Consider the following 15,064-nt stretch of genomic DNA (forward strand, 5'->3'; position numbering starts at 1 on the left):
CTGGAAAGTGTTCTGGAAACTTACATTACCCGTGGGGCTTAATTCAGAATCAAGAGTCAAACACAATAGGTTCATAATAAACTCCATTGTCAGAATTTTCATTAATACAGTACTTGAATGTGCTGCTCTCAGAGTAAGTGATGCGCTATTTCTTCCATCTTTTTATTAGGTCTAGTAATAATTAATGTCGTTTTCTAATACTTTTTTAAATCGAATTTATTTAAACAATACAACAAAATTTAATCAACAATATAGTTGCCGTTGTTTTCTACTACTTGTGCCCAATGCAAGGAAGCATTTTAATCCCCCTGTTGAAAAATTCTTGTGATTTTGATGCAAAAAATTCGGTCAATGCATTTTTGAGGCATTCTTCATTATTAAATTTTTTTCCAAAAAGAAAGTTTTGCAAAGAGAAACAAATGGTAATCGGAAGGGGCAATATCAGGAGAATATGCAGGTTGAGGGAGAACTTCCCATTCCAACTGGCGCAGTTTTTCAGCAGTGATTCTTGCAGTATGCGGTCGTGCGTTATCGTGGTGAAGAATTACGCCCTTCCGATTAATCAGCGCGGGTTCTTTTTCTATTAAAGCTTGGGCTAACCTTTCCAATTGGGCACTATACACTGCACTTGTAATGGTTTGGTTAGATGGTAAAAGTTCATAATGAAGAATTCCTTTAAAATTCCACCAAACACACAACATCACTTTTTTCGCATGCAAGTCAGGTTTTGGCGTGGGCTGCGGAGTCTCATTTTTGTCCAACCATTGAGGCCGCCTTTTCAAATTAACATACAGTACCCATTTTTCATCTCCAGTAACAATTTGCTCTAAAAACGGCAAACGGTTTTGACGAGAGAGGAGCGAACTGCAAATTGTGACTCTTTGATTACAGTTGTTGTCGGTCAACTCATGAGGAACCCATTTTCCAAACTTTTGGACTTTGCCAAGTGCACGCAATTGATTGGAAATTGTTTTTTGTGAACAATTTAAAGTTGTCGCAAGCTCTTGGGTAATTTGAGGATTATGCACCAAAAGAGCTTGAAGAGCTTCTTGATCAAAATTGGACACACGGCCTCGACCATTCTTGTCATCTAATGAAAAATTTCCCTCTCGAAATTTCTCAAACCAACGCTGGCATTTTCTGGCGCTAACTGCATCTTGACCAAGAGCACTTGACCAAGATGTTTTTTGCAGCCTCACTTGCTTTTCTTCCTAATTGAAACTCGTAAAGCATGCAGTGCCGAATATGCTCTTCATCCGCCATCTTCTTAGCCCTAGTTTTGCAACAAAAACCAAACCAAACACAAACTTTTTCAAGCAAAACTTGTTAATTGCACTTCACACGTTCTGTAGATACCACGTGTTTGAAGGTTATGTCAATACAAGTCAACGCCAAGCAAGATTTTAAACGAATGTTTAAAAACGACATTAATTGTTACTAGACCCGATATATAAAGGTTGGTTAAATACTGAATGGCTAAGTTTCCAAGCAAAGTATCTGCAGTGTTATGGTCTGTGAAAAGAGAACAAGTAATCAGCAAAACCTTTAAAATAGTCAAGGTGGTACTCCAGTTATATTTAATCAATTCCCTGACTGTTGATGTTGCAGATAAATTCTGGAGAGAAAAATAACCTTTGGTGACTTACATGCATAATTGGATGAAAATGTAATATCCAGAAAATACACACCACTTACATATACTTTCTACTTCTGTATATATCTAAATTTGTTCATAATAAAAAGTTTTTAACCACAATAAAAATTTTGTTTTAAAGTTTTTAATGTATTTGGATTTTATTTGAATTGCAATAAATTATGCCACATTTTTATTTTCTCCTTTTATCATTAAAGTATATTTAATATTTTTTTTTAGGTTTAAAGTATCTTCATTAACTTTTTTTCATGTTTGTCTTTTATCATTATCTTATTTTTATAATGACAGATATAAATTTAAAACATAAGAAAATGGGAAGGGAAAAGGGAGAAAAGAAGAGAGGAAGGAAGGGAGACAGGTAAAGAAGGTGGGGCCAAAACTGGTTTGGCTCAGTAGTAGAGCATTGGTCTGTAGACTGAAAGGTCCCAGGTTCGATTCCGATCAAGGGCATGCACATTAGTTGTGGGCACATCCCCAATAGGGGGTGTGCAAGAGGCAGCTGGTCAATGTTTCTCTCTCATTGACATTTCTGTCTCTCTATCTCTCTCCCTTCCTCCTCTCTGTAAAATATCAATAAAATATATTTTAAAAATAAAAAAATAATAATTTTTAAAAAAAGAAGGTGGGGAGGGAAATTCAACCTTTAGAACTAAAAGGCCTTAGAATACTATATTCTTATCTTTAGAAATTACTGGCCATCCCAGGGCCCCAGTTATATGATGCAACCCACTGAAACGAGAGTGATACAGGAGAGGAATGGCCCTGGAGAACTCATTCAGACTCAGATCAGACCTCCTGCTAAAAGCCTCTCCAGGGACCTCCCAGACTCCCTAGATCAAGTCCCTCCGGCCATTGTTATTTGGGCAGCAGTCTAAAAGGCTTCCCTTTGGCTTTCACCCTGCTCAGAAGTTCCTCTCCGCATCTTCTAAGGAAGGACAAGGTCAGGAAAGCTGCAGCGCTCTGACCACTTCTCTGGCTTTGGTTCCGGTGTTGGAACAGATACCATTCAGGTACCCTCCGCTGAGAGCAGCTCTGGTTGGTCTGTGAAGACAAATCTCCATCTCACTGAATGCATCTTCTTCCAAAACTACCCACTCTGGGAACCTGTGAGTGCACAATTCATGACCAGAAATCAGATGCTCGCTTATCATCTTCCTGTTATCTCTCAGGAAGGGAGGGGTGACCAGTTTACCTCCCTCTGATTTAGACTAAATCCCATAACTGTACGTTTTTCCAGGTGTCCTGGGAGTTCTTTTTATGTTTTGTCTCTCCTTTTTTATTTTGGCTTTACCAGCCCTGTGATGTGGAGGAAAGGGTCCAAGTTTGGCTTGGCTCTATCCAAATCTCCTGATACCAACTCAGAGAATAACCCAATCTTTGTGGACCCTCATGTTAAATCCTGAGATTACAGTGCAAACAGTGGACGTTGTAATTTCACAGAAACTCTGACAGGAAGCCTTGGAGTAAGTGATGTGCACAGCCCTCGTTTCCACTCTGAGGATTCCTTCATGCCGGGCTTCCATGAAACCAGCAAGCACCCCCGTGTGCCACTTCTGCTTGGGTTGACACGGAAGGGGAGAAGGCATTTCTACTTTTATGTTTCTTTTTTTTAAAATATATTTTATTGATTTTGTACAGAGAGGAAGGGAGAGAGATAGAGAGAAACATTGATGAGAGAGAGAGTCATCAATCCGCTGCCTCTTGCACACCCCCTCCTGGGGATGTGCCCGCAACCAAGGTACATGCCCTTGACCTGAATCGAACCCGGGACCTTTCAGTCCCCAAGCCAACGCTCTATTCATTGAGCCAAACCGGTTTCGGCTCATTGATGTTTCTAACTCTCTATCTCTCTCCCTTCCTCTTCGTACAAAATCAATAAAATATATATATTTTTTAAAAATCATTACTTAGTACCAGAAATACACAAGAAGACCATTCCTCAGTGGTTAGGATTTCTAAGCTGAAATGGACTTTAGAAACCACATGGTTCTCCCAGATTGTTTTTTATTTTTTATTTTTATTTAGTGAGGCTATTTTGTTGTTTTTTAATTCACAAATTGTGGCAGGAAAGGTCTTGTACCATCATCAGGTATCCAAATGCCGCAGCAATCATTCAAACATTCATCATGGTCTGTCAGCCGGATGCCAGCCAAATGTTTATTACTGACTCACTGTGCCAGCCAAGCCCTCCTGTGGTTCGAACGCGGTTCCTTTAGGAGTGGGAGAATAGCACTTCCCAGTTCTTGGGCATCTGTTCCCAACTCCCTTCCTTTCCTTTTCCAGTCTGGATAATCGCTGCTCTCTTCTCTTTCCTTCCCAGGTCTGATTCTCTACACGCCTCCTCCCCACCTCTCCACCTTAGGCTGGGAAGGGCTGATGAGATCTCACTCGGCAGGGTTGCCTTTGCTGCACGGTCTGTTCTGTGTTAGCCAAGAGGCTTTACTCACAATGCCTCACCACCAGGCATGTTCCGGGACTGGTAAGCAGATTCAGCATTCGTTTCCGTTCTTGTCCCTCTAAAGGAAAACTTGACTGCTCCATGGAAATTGGCAACATAACCACAGTCACCGAGTTTGTTCTCCTAGGACTGTCCCACAACCCCCAGATCCAGGAAGTGCTCTTTGTGCTGTTCCTGGTGGTTTACCTCCTGACCCTCACAGAGAACCTGCTGCTGCTGCTGGTGATCAGAGCTGATTCCCACCTCCACACCCCCATGTACTTCTTCCTGGGTCACCTCTCCTTCCTGGACGCTTTCTATTCCTCAGTCATCGTGCCTAAACTGCTGGAGAACCTTCTTTCCAAGTGGAAGACTATATCCCTTCTTGGGTGTTTCACCCAGATTTTCTTGGTCATATTTTCTGGAGCCGCTGAAGCTTGCCTCCTTTCAGTCATGGCCTACGACCGGTTCCAGGCTGTGTGCCACCCGCTGCTGTACATGGTGACTATGGACAGGAAGGTGTGTACTGGCCTGGTGGCAGCATCCTGGGCCGTGGGAATGGGGAGCAGCCTCGTTAACACTCTTCTCCTGGCTCAACAGAACTTCTGTGGCCCCAACTTCATCCACAGTTTTGTCTGCGAGCTTCCTCCAGTGCTCCTCTTGGCCTGTTCTGACTCCTACGTCAGCATCGCCTCCATCCTGACAACCGTGGGGGTCCTGGGCTTTGGCACCCTGGTCCTATTGCTGGGTTCCTACACCTGTATCATCATGACAGCCCTGAGGATCAACTCTGCCACGGGTCGGAGCAAGATCTTCTCCACCTGCTCTTCTCACGTTCTTGTGGTCACCGTCTTTTACGGTTCAGGAGTTTTCAGGTATGTCATACTCTATCACCTGAATAGAAATGCAGGATATTCCATGTGGCCTTGGTCTGTAGAACAAGCATTGCAAAAATAGCAGGGTAATAATCGTGATGTGATTAAGAAGTCTGGGCTCTAGTCCTGGTTCTGCTGTGAACAAACCATATGAATTATGAAAAATCCATTTTCTTTTTGAGTCCCCAATGGCCTACGCTGAAAAATGAGCTTATTCAAGGACTAATCCATGTTCCTAATTACTTTAACCTATGATCTGGGAGTTCTCAAAGGGAAATCAGGGAGCCTTTTGTAGATTTTTATTCAAAAAATGAAAACATATTCTTGAAACAGATCCCATCTTTCTTTCCTGCTGAAAAGTGATGTCTCCAATGCTTATTTATGTTATAACTATGTATTAGGCACCTACAAGACACAGGGTGCTTTACATGATTTTGGGCATGTATCATACTACAAGAAAAATATTGGTATCTCCATTTTTATATAAAAAACCCAAGTTCCTTGGAGTAACCAGGTAATTTCTCAAAGGCCCCAGAACAAGTTAGTCAGGGAGCCGCAATTTAACACAAGTCTCCCTGACTTCAAGCCTCATGCTGTTTCCTACCATGCTTCTCTCAAACATGAACAGCTACAGCTGATGAGTCCTTACTTATGGGAGACACAGTAAGGACAGCCTGAGCTCTCTGTTAGTGAAATGCAGATGAGTTTGCACAAATGGCTCTGTACTCGACTCACCTGTTTGTGACTTGGAGAGAAACCAGAGGTGGGGGGAAAAAATGATAAAGAATCATCTAGGAGAGCTCACCTGAGCCTGTGGACAAATCTCCTCATTTCTCTCTGTCTCTGTATCCTCATGTGCTGTAAGAGGACAATAAGATTTCTCCTGCCTTCCTCACAGAAACGTCAGGAGAGATAAAGTAGGTGATGAAAATCATAGTAAAACAAATGCCTTTTTTAACCAAGCATACCAGAACTCACAAAGAACATTTCAATGATGATGGTACCGTTGCTTAAAAATAATAATAATAATAATAATAATTAATGCTATTGTGGGGAATACTCCCAGTGGCACTTTAACAGGATACAGCCAAATTTTTAATCTTGTTATTTTAAACTTATATATTGTGCTTAACACATTTTTATCCTCCACTTTATGTACCAAGCTTGGGAATGTTGGGAACAACCACAGTTTTATTGGATTAAGCTTACAATTTTGCAAGAAACAATGATCACAGGATGAGAACATGTTCAGGCAGTCCTCGGGTTACGGTGGACTCAATGCATGTCGTTTCGAGGTTACATCACCATCTCCCATTTATTTATTTTAAAAGAAAAAGTTCCAACATTTCATAGTATGTACATATGTGCTTTATGTTTTTTATTATTTATTTACCACAAGTAAAGGTCAGGAATTGTTCTCTTTCTTTTAATTTTTTTTTTTTTTTTTTTTACTGTTTCACTTCATTACTGCTGTGTTTGTGCTCCATGTGAGTGATGTATGTGCTTTGGTAGGTAGATTTCGATTTACGGTGAAAATCATGTTACATTGGGCCCCGCCTTAGGAACGGATCTCCGATGAAACCCGAGGACCTACTTTAGTTGTATATATAGGGAAGAGAAGATAAAAATTCCTCACATTATCATCACAGCTATTAAAGAAGGCTGCTTTGGGGAGTATGAAGTGCTATGGAAATGCATGCAATTGTCATTAGTTCTACTCTAACCTGCAGCACTTGATCTGCTGCAGAACTTTTTTGCCCAGGGCAGTTCCTGCAATATTCTGCATAAGATCACTCATATTTGGCCCTGGCTAGTGTGCTAAATGGTTAGAGCATCAGCCCACACACTTAAGGGTCATGGGTTCGATTCCTGGTCAAGGGCAAGTTTGATCCTCAACCCTGGTCAGGGCACTTGCAGGTGGCAATTGATGGATGGTTATTTCTCCCCCCCTCCTCTGTCTTTCTCCCTCTTTCCTTTTCCCCCTTCCTCTCTCCCTCCCTCCTTTCCTTCTTTCCTCCCTCTTTCTACTTTCTTTCTCTCAGAAATCAATGGAAAAAATATCCTCAGTTGAGGATTAATAAAAAAAAGATCACTCGTGTTTGAAGGCATTCGAAGGCAGAAATGCTCAACTTCTCACTCACTGACCATACAGTTATTTCTAGGTGCTGCCACCAGTGACAGTTGGCTCAGCCCGGAGGACCCTTTTCACAGCGCCTCAGGGGTGGGATAGACGGTGGCTGCCAACAGTGCCGTGACCATTGTCCTGAGCTGTTTATCCCTTTGTGCACTTGCCTTCCAGGTACATGACCCCAGCCTCTGGTTCAGTCCTGGAGCAGGTGCTCTCCCTGCAGTACAGTGTGGTGACGCCTCTGCTCAACCCCCTCATCTACAGCCTGAAGAACCAGGAGGTGAAGGCAGCTCTGAAGAGGATGCTGGCCAGGCAGCCCAGGCTGACCTTCTAACCCGGGCCCCGCCGCCTCACCCGGAGGAAAGGTCATGGGAGAGAAGAGGAGGCAAAAGAGCTGCCACCACTCAGTGATCTCAGCATTCATTTTTTTCCAAAACAGAAGTCTGCGCTTTTCTCACCCCAGTGCCCTCCCCAGGCAAGCGAGTTTGGGAAACTTCCACAAACCAGAAGACACCATCCACAGGGGCCCAGTCACCACACCAGAAAGTGCTCACCACTTCACTGGCCATTTCTACAATGACCACTTTCCCCTCTCAATTCTTGTCCTTTCTACCCCTCCCCTCTCTGTTTCTTCCTCACTCTTTAGTTCACAGGCTGATGCTCTAGCCACTGAGCCAAACTGGTAAGAACTCTTCCTCATTCTTTTATTTTTGTCTATGCACAAAGTGTAAATCAACCTAGCTGGCCACCAGCAAACATCCCACTGCATTCTGGGGAAGTCCAGTCTTGGAACTGTGAGACCCACCTTCTCCTTTGTTCCCTTCCCACAAAATTCCTGGCAAGATCTACAGCTCCATAATAACTCAGAAAGAAAGAAATAAAATACATGCACCTCCTCTTGTCTTTGTTCTTAACTGACATCTAGAGTAAAGCCTAAAAAAAATAATAATAATAAAGCCCAGCAAATAACAAATCCTCAATAACTACTTGTTGACAATTTAAGGAATGAAGGTTAAGTTCGTCTGAGGAGTCCTTTCTCTTAAATGACCCTTGAAAATGGGAGGAGGTGAATATTGTCCTCTGACATGTAAGTCTTGAGAGCAAAGCTCCTGTCTAATAGTTTCTGTATCCTCGGTGTCTAGAATAGTCCTGTCATCTAATAGATGTTCAGTTAGCATTAGATAAGTGGGGGAGATGAATGAATGAAAGAGAAGGGGGAGTGAGATAAGGAACATATTAAAAAGAATATTTAATTTTATTCAGTAAAATTCTTGCATTCGCAACAATATAGATATCAGAGGAAAAGTAGCAGAGAGAAAAAAAATTGGGATAAAAAGAGAGGAAAAATAATCCATATTGCTGAAATTGGTTTGGCTCAGTGGATAGAGTGTTGGCCTACGGACTGAAAGGTCCCAGGTTCGATTCCAGTCAAGGGCATGTACCTTGATTGCGGGCACATCCCCAGTCGGGGGTGTGCAGGAGGCAGATGATAGATGTTTCTCTCTCGTCGATGTTTCTAACTCTCTATTCCTCTCTGTAAAAAAATCAATAAAATATATGTATTTTTTAAAAGAATCCATATTTTGGGCCATTGTCCTGAGTCCTCCTCACATAGAGCTCTGTGAATGGCATGCACAGTGACAGCCCTGCCCTGAGCCTCTTCACAGCCCCCCATAGCCTGGACCACTTCAGCTCCCTGCCTCTTCAAGACATCCCAGCCTAAAGGAATGAGAAGGAGTTGGAGAGAGCTGAGCAAATGCTCAGCTGCCATCCCATCTCCCATTCAGCTAGCAAGAAAGTTCTCAGGAAGAGAACAATAGCTGTTTCCCTCTTGTTTCTACCTAAAAGTCAAAATTTCTACATCAGTCCAGACTACCTCCATGCCAGCTCCGTCCTTGACCCTCTGACCCCAGGCTAAGAGCCTCTCTGAAAATAAATGTATTGTCAGTTTCTTTCTGCAAAGGCCTCTGAAGATTGTGGCCTTATATATAGTAAACCCACAAGTGAGATTTCTTAATATAAGGAAAATATAAGGGCCAAGGCTATGGGGCTGAGCCAGCCTCAGTTTTAGTTGTATTTCTGCTCTGACCACTTGATGGAGCTGGGCCCTTATATTTTCAAGAGCATATGGCTCCCTGAGCATGTAACTGAGGCAGAGTAATAAGTAAGTAGATGTGTGAGCTCAATGGGAGGAATGGACATCCAATCCTGCCCTTACATATACCCATACATAGGGATTATTCCTAAAACTCTGTATACTTGGGGGAAAGTTTTTGTCCCATAATTAGGAGGAAAATAACATGCAATGCATTGGAAGATTCATCACATTGTATTTAAATTTACACAAAAACTTGATATGAAGAGTATCAGGTTATTTTCTGAGAGCTTGTTTTCATTAAGTATAGAGGAGGGATGGTCTCCCCACCCCTGCTTAGCCCCATAGGTCCCTAAGTAGGCCTATTATGGAGCTGTAGATCTTGCCAGGAATTTTGTGGGAAGGGAACAAAGGAGAAGGTGGGTCTCACAGTTCCTCATTTGGAAGCTGCTAGTCTTTGAGATAAGTGAAGTCAGATTGCCTAAAGCCCAGTGGGTAGAGGGGGTGGAGGCAGTATAATTATTAGATATCGGAGGAAAGCAGGAAGAAGAAGACAGGAATTAGAAGATAACTCAGCTAATTCAAAACTGTGGTAGATTAAATTGGAGTTTTGGAATGTTGGATTGTCAAAGAAGGAAGAGATTTCTAAAAAAACCACCGAGGTCAAAACCCTCATTTTAAGAGAGGAACTTGGGATACAGAGGACAGAGGTAACCTGCCCAGATTTGAACCATCAATGAGCAGCACAAACAGACATTAGTACTCAAATCTCCTGATTTTCCTTCTTTCACATTTCTCATAATCATTGGCATAAATAAAGTTCTGTGAAAATCCTCCTTAAAAACAAGTGAAGCGGCAAGGAGGGGTAATGGAAAGCAGGGTCCAAACCCAAAGGCCCCGGTGTCGATTCTTCTATTACTGAGCTGACTGTAAGGGTCCTCTGTTTTTAGCTCTAGTTTCCAGAAAGACTTCCTCTCAGCTCTTTGTGAAGAGGATTTCCTTCTCTCAAATACAAAGAAATCCCTCAACCCTTTTCAGATGCTTGAAGCCCCTGCCCTTGCTGTCTTTTTCCCACCCCACATTTCCATCTGTCAAAATCCCACCCACATACAAAGCCAACTCAAATGCTACTCCTTTCATGAATCCTTCCTTGATCCTTTTTCCCATACATACCCTCAAATATAAATGATCTTTCCTTTTATGGATAAAAGGGCACATTTTAGGGCACATTTCTAACCTTACCCATGATGTTCATGATACTATTCCTTGTATATTATTATTTATTAGTGTTTATTCCATCTCTCTTACTAGTTCTTTTAGCCAATTTTGGATCCCCTCTATAGTTCCTTGAATATTCTAGGTGATCCATAGAAGTTTTTTGACTGAGTTGGCACAGAAAGTAAATCCATCTTTCTGTTATAAGTGCAGCCTATTTCTTTTTCGGCAGAGAAAGAAGGTAGCTATGATCTATGGCTTCAGTATCCACCCAACACCCTAGTCCCTCTCCCTCCAGGAAGAAAATACAGCCAGCCATTCAAAATCAGACCCTTTATTTAGGACAGAGGTAGAATCCATTCTTGTAGTGAAAGTGCCACCAGGGGCATTCAGCATGGGACAAAAGTCTAGTGCACCAGTCACATATCCCTAGAGAACTGTCCTCACGTGTCCAATGGTGTTACTACCAGGCCCAGGTCTCAAAGACAAATTAGCTTCAAGTTGAGTACAAAGATGCAAACTGGGGTATCTATGAGGAGTTCCAGGAGCAGAATAAAAACAGAAGCAAGGACAGTCGGTGTTCACAACTTCTTGCAGAGCCACTGTTCCAGCTTCTCAGAGCAGAGTGGCTTATGCGGCAACCTGATAATGGAAAGGAGACAGAGCAAGTTGGCTGAATGGGTCTTAGCTTAACCTTCCATCTAGCTTTATCCCCAGGAGAGCTAAGATATAACAGTATGAGTGAAAATTACAGAAAGACTTTTCTAGCCAGATGAGTCACCTTGTAGAATAGAGTATATTTTTAAAACTAAAAACAATAAAATAAAATAAAAAACTTCAGGGCTAGAAAAGGTATACAGAGGTACTGAGGGTTCACTTCAGGGTCAAGGACTATACAAGTCAAATCAGATGTGCAAGTCTAGCTGACAGGAGGTTGGGTCTCAGCCTTCTATGGGGAATTCCTATTAGAACAATTGCCAAACAGGAGTGGAGTGATGGAGGCTTAAAATTTGGAAACCTGAATCTGCTCGATGAGTGTTGCTTTGGAGACTATAGTCTATTAGGGGTGTCGAACTCAATCAGAGAAGGGGCCAAAATCTAAAATCCAGCCTAAATCGCGGGCTGAATAGTTTACTGAACAGTCATAAACTGTCATTGTGATGGAAACGCAGCGGAGTGCAGTGATGACAGCGCGGTGCGGGCCACATTGCAAGGCCTGGCGGGGCAGATTTGGCCCGCGGGCCTTGTGTTTGACACATGTGGAGCCTCTAGATTAAATGGCCAGAAGATAGAGAGGGGAGAAGTGGTGCAGGAGCTAAAGGGGTGAGAAAAAGAAAGGGAATGGGGAGTAGAAAATAGAATAGGGGCTCACCAGTAGTCAATTCCTTCACTATCCAGGATCTTCTTGGCACACATCATGTCATCAGTAAGGTCATCATCCAAGAATTCTGGAAATAGTTAGAGGGAACAAAAAGAGAGCTGAGTATTATCCAGAAAAGTAGTAAGTGTTTCTCTTCCCTGTATCTAGTAGGTCTGGTCCTTCTCTGGAGGCTTATGCCTATTTCCTTTCTACATAAGAAACCCAATACAGAAATCCAATGCCTCCCCTAGTCTGGAGGAATTATCAACCTCATCAACTGACTTACTCTGAAAATGTTAGGTATCAGACTTCAAGACTCCCAGACAGCTCAGATCATCTACCCATAAACTTGATGGGACTGTTCGGGGATTTGATGATGATGAAAATTTTTAGCAGCCTCCTACATAGTATTCTCAATCCAAGTCCCCAAAGTTGATGTGGAGTCCAAGGCAGTGAATCCAGAGATCATAAAGGAGGAGGCTCAGAAAAACAGAGAAATGGGATAAAAGAGGCTACTCACTATCACAGGAGATGTCACAGATGTTCTTTGACTGTATCTGATTGTCCCTGCACCAAAGTTTATTATTGATCTGGAAGAGTCCATATTCTGTCTTGCCATTGTTATTGACTATGGTTTGTGTGTCGAAACCACTGACATGAAATATGTTACAGATCCCTGGTAAAAGAAGAGAAAGGTATCACAAGAATGTCCAGGCATCGCATAAATGAGGACCTGTATTCCTAGAGAGAAAATGGCTCTCCAGCAAGTTCCCAAATATGGCAAAGCAACAGAGTATCTTGATGAGATAAAAAGAAACGTTCCAAAAAGATCAGACAATGGGATAAAGAAAATATAGGAGAATAATGTATTAAACATGTAAATAGATCAACAATAGGGTTATTAGTTTGATGAAAGTAAGGATAAAGGAGTGAGAATAGAGAAGAGAAACTGATGAAGAATAGGATGAAGCAAGGCAGCAAAAACTCACATTCAGGTAGAGTGACTCCTCCATAGCCATCCATGTCTTTCAGCACCTGGGACAGCTCACATTTTGTAAATTCCTTGGCCTGAAGGGTAGGGAACAGAATGCCCAGCAGGAGCAGAGACGCGAAGGACATCATGTTGGCTTCCCCTAATAATTTGAAGTGGACGCACCACTCGTTCTCCACCTCCTTTTATTCGCGGAGAAAGCCTGGCACCAAGCCCTACTTCTAGGAAAAGGTTGAAGAACAATGAGTTGTGCCACACAGAAACACTGAACCTGCCAACTTCCTTCCGTAATTTCACCCCACTTTTCCTTCCCCTTCCCTAATCTCTAGTCCATACCACGTATTGTTTTTCCTCTGTCCAGAGAGAGTTCCAAGCATGATCCTGTTCCCCAGTTGGCTTTATTTATACTTTTGTTTCTTGTGGGGTTGGTTCTAGGAAGGAGGATGTCCCCAGCCAACCTCAAGAACAAAGGAGACCTCACAGGTATTATGAGTGAGGCAATCAGAACACGGGATAAAAGTCCATGGCCAATGCCACTTTCCCTCCACAGACATACAGAGTAAGTAAAAGGAGTATATGTTAATATACGCCATGGTCCCAGGATTAGAACTCGCACTTGTCCAGTCCACCCAGTACAAAGCCAAGGAAGAATCCCTTGGTGTAGTGATTTATGGCTGAGGGCTCAGGAATGGTTATAAAATATGGCAACACAGACTTTAAGAATCAGATATGACTCGGATCTAGAGACTTACTACTTCAGGAAAACAGAGAACTTGAAAAGTGTGTGTGACGGTACATATTTATATATCCTATGCACTATTATCAGGCTCCCACCTCCAATCCCCAAACCTGATTCTGCACTGAAAATAATTGAAACATTATGTAAATCCAAAACTAATAACTTGTAGCAGATTTGTTCATGGGTATACTAGTAGAAACTTGTAGACACCCTCAGAATTGGCTTCTGTAGATTAAAAATAGAGTGACCCAAGCCAATAAAAAAAATTTAAAAAATTAAAAAAAAAACTGAACTTTAGTCAAAATCGGTTTGGCTCAGAGGATAAAGAGTCAGCCTGCAGACTGAAAGGTCCTGGGTTCGATTCCAGTCAAGGGCATGTACATTGGTTGCGGGCACATCCCCGATAGGGGGTGTGCAGGAGGCAGCTGGTCAATGTTTCTCTCTCATCAATGTTTCTGGCTCTCTATCCCTCTCCTTTCTTCTCTGTAAAAAAATCAATAAAATATATATTTTTAAAAAACTGAACTTTAATCACTTTAAGATTAGGCTAGGATATAAATGGATCCTATAAAACCAGATTCTACGTCTGAGCTTTAAGATCAGTGCCTCTGAGCAAGTGGAGGTGATGGTACTAACTCTGAATAATTCCTTCAACTTGTTGGCAACAAGCTTCATGTGCCAATAGCTGTTAGCCTCCTTCATGCCATGGCTCATCCTCTAAACATACTTTCTTATATTGCAGAGAGGTATCCTTCCCAACTAAACTAGTTAAAGACTTCCAAACTTAAGGCACTGCAAACTGTTATATTCTACAACTCTTCAGAATCAGGGAAACTCTTCTTGGTTTTATTCCATTTCTGTACATGGATAACCAGTATACGAAGTAGCAGAGTGAAATGAGTATGGAAATCTTGGAGTGCCAAGAGAGAGGAGGAGAAAGTCCTGATAGCAAAGAGATACATTTTCAGAAACAGAAGAAATGCTGCTACTGAATTTCTCCTCCACTCCACCCAAAGGCATTGGGGGAGGTACATGAAGGACAGGAACAGGAATTCTATACACTAGTAAGCAAGTATGGTTGAGAATGTGACTGGGAATGAGAGGATGTGTGATAGGGACTCATTTAAAAAGCTAGTCCTGCCCTGCTGGTATGGCTCAGGTCACGGTTCGATTCCCAGGCAGGCACATGCCCAGGTTGCAGGCTCGATCCCCATTGTGGAGTGTGCAGGGGACAGCGGATCAATGATTCTCTCTAATTGTTGATGTTTCTATCTCTCTCTCCCTCTCCCTTCCTCTATGAAATCAATAAAAATAAATTAAAAATTTTTAATTTTTAAAATCTAGTTCTGAGGACTAGTCTTTCCAATAGTGGAGTCTAGTGTAAAATGCCTTCTGTCCTGGGCAATGAACTAAGTACTTGCGATAGAATAAACAAGTGGGTCAGGAATCACAGGGACTTTCTACACATCTAGTCAAGTCAAGACTTATGGCAGTAGCCTGCTTGCCTATAATTTGACTAGAGCCTGGTGCACAAAATTCATGCATAGGTGAAGTCCCTACACCTGGCTGG

At 42.2% G+C, this 15,064-nt stretch overlaps 2 protein-coding genes across 2 annotated transcripts; one reads left to right on the forward strand and one right to left on the reverse strand.

Moving 5' to 3' along the window:
• Nucleotides 1-4,193: 4,193 nt before the first annotated feature.
• On the forward strand, nt 4,194-7,428 carry LOC118728784 (olfactory receptor 8S1). Its single transcript, XM_036455622.1, has 2 exons — nt 4,194-4,966; nt 7,266-7,428. Exons 1-2 carry the CDS (start codon nt 4,194-4,196, stop codon nt 7,426-7,428), a joined length of 936 nt encoding a protein of 311 aa, XP_036311515.1.
• A 3,331-nt stretch (nt 7,429-10,759) lies between these two features.
• On the reverse strand, nt 10,760-13,649 carry LALBA (lactalbumin alpha). The gene is made up of 4 exons (XM_036459311.2): nt 12,754-13,649; nt 12,285-12,440; nt 11,777-11,852; nt 10,760-11,046 (listed from the first exon to the last, which is right to left on the reverse strand). The coding sequence occupies exons 1-4, from the start codon at nt 12,884-12,886 to the stop codon at nt 10,986-10,988; spliced, it is 426 nt and encodes a 141-aa protein (XP_036315204.1). The 5' UTR covers nt 12,887-13,649; the 3' UTR covers nt 10,760-10,985.
• Between the last annotated feature and the right edge of the window lie 1,415 nt (nt 13,650-15,064).

Source organism: Pipistrellus kuhlii, unplaced genomic scaffold, assembly GCF_014108245.1.
Source record: "Pipistrellus kuhlii isolate mPipKuh1 unplaced genomic scaffold, mPipKuh1.p scaffold_m20_p_3, whole genome shotgun sequence".
Lineage (NCBI taxonomy): Eukaryota > Metazoa > Chordata > Mammalia > Chiroptera > Vespertilionidae > Pipistrellus > Pipistrellus kuhlii.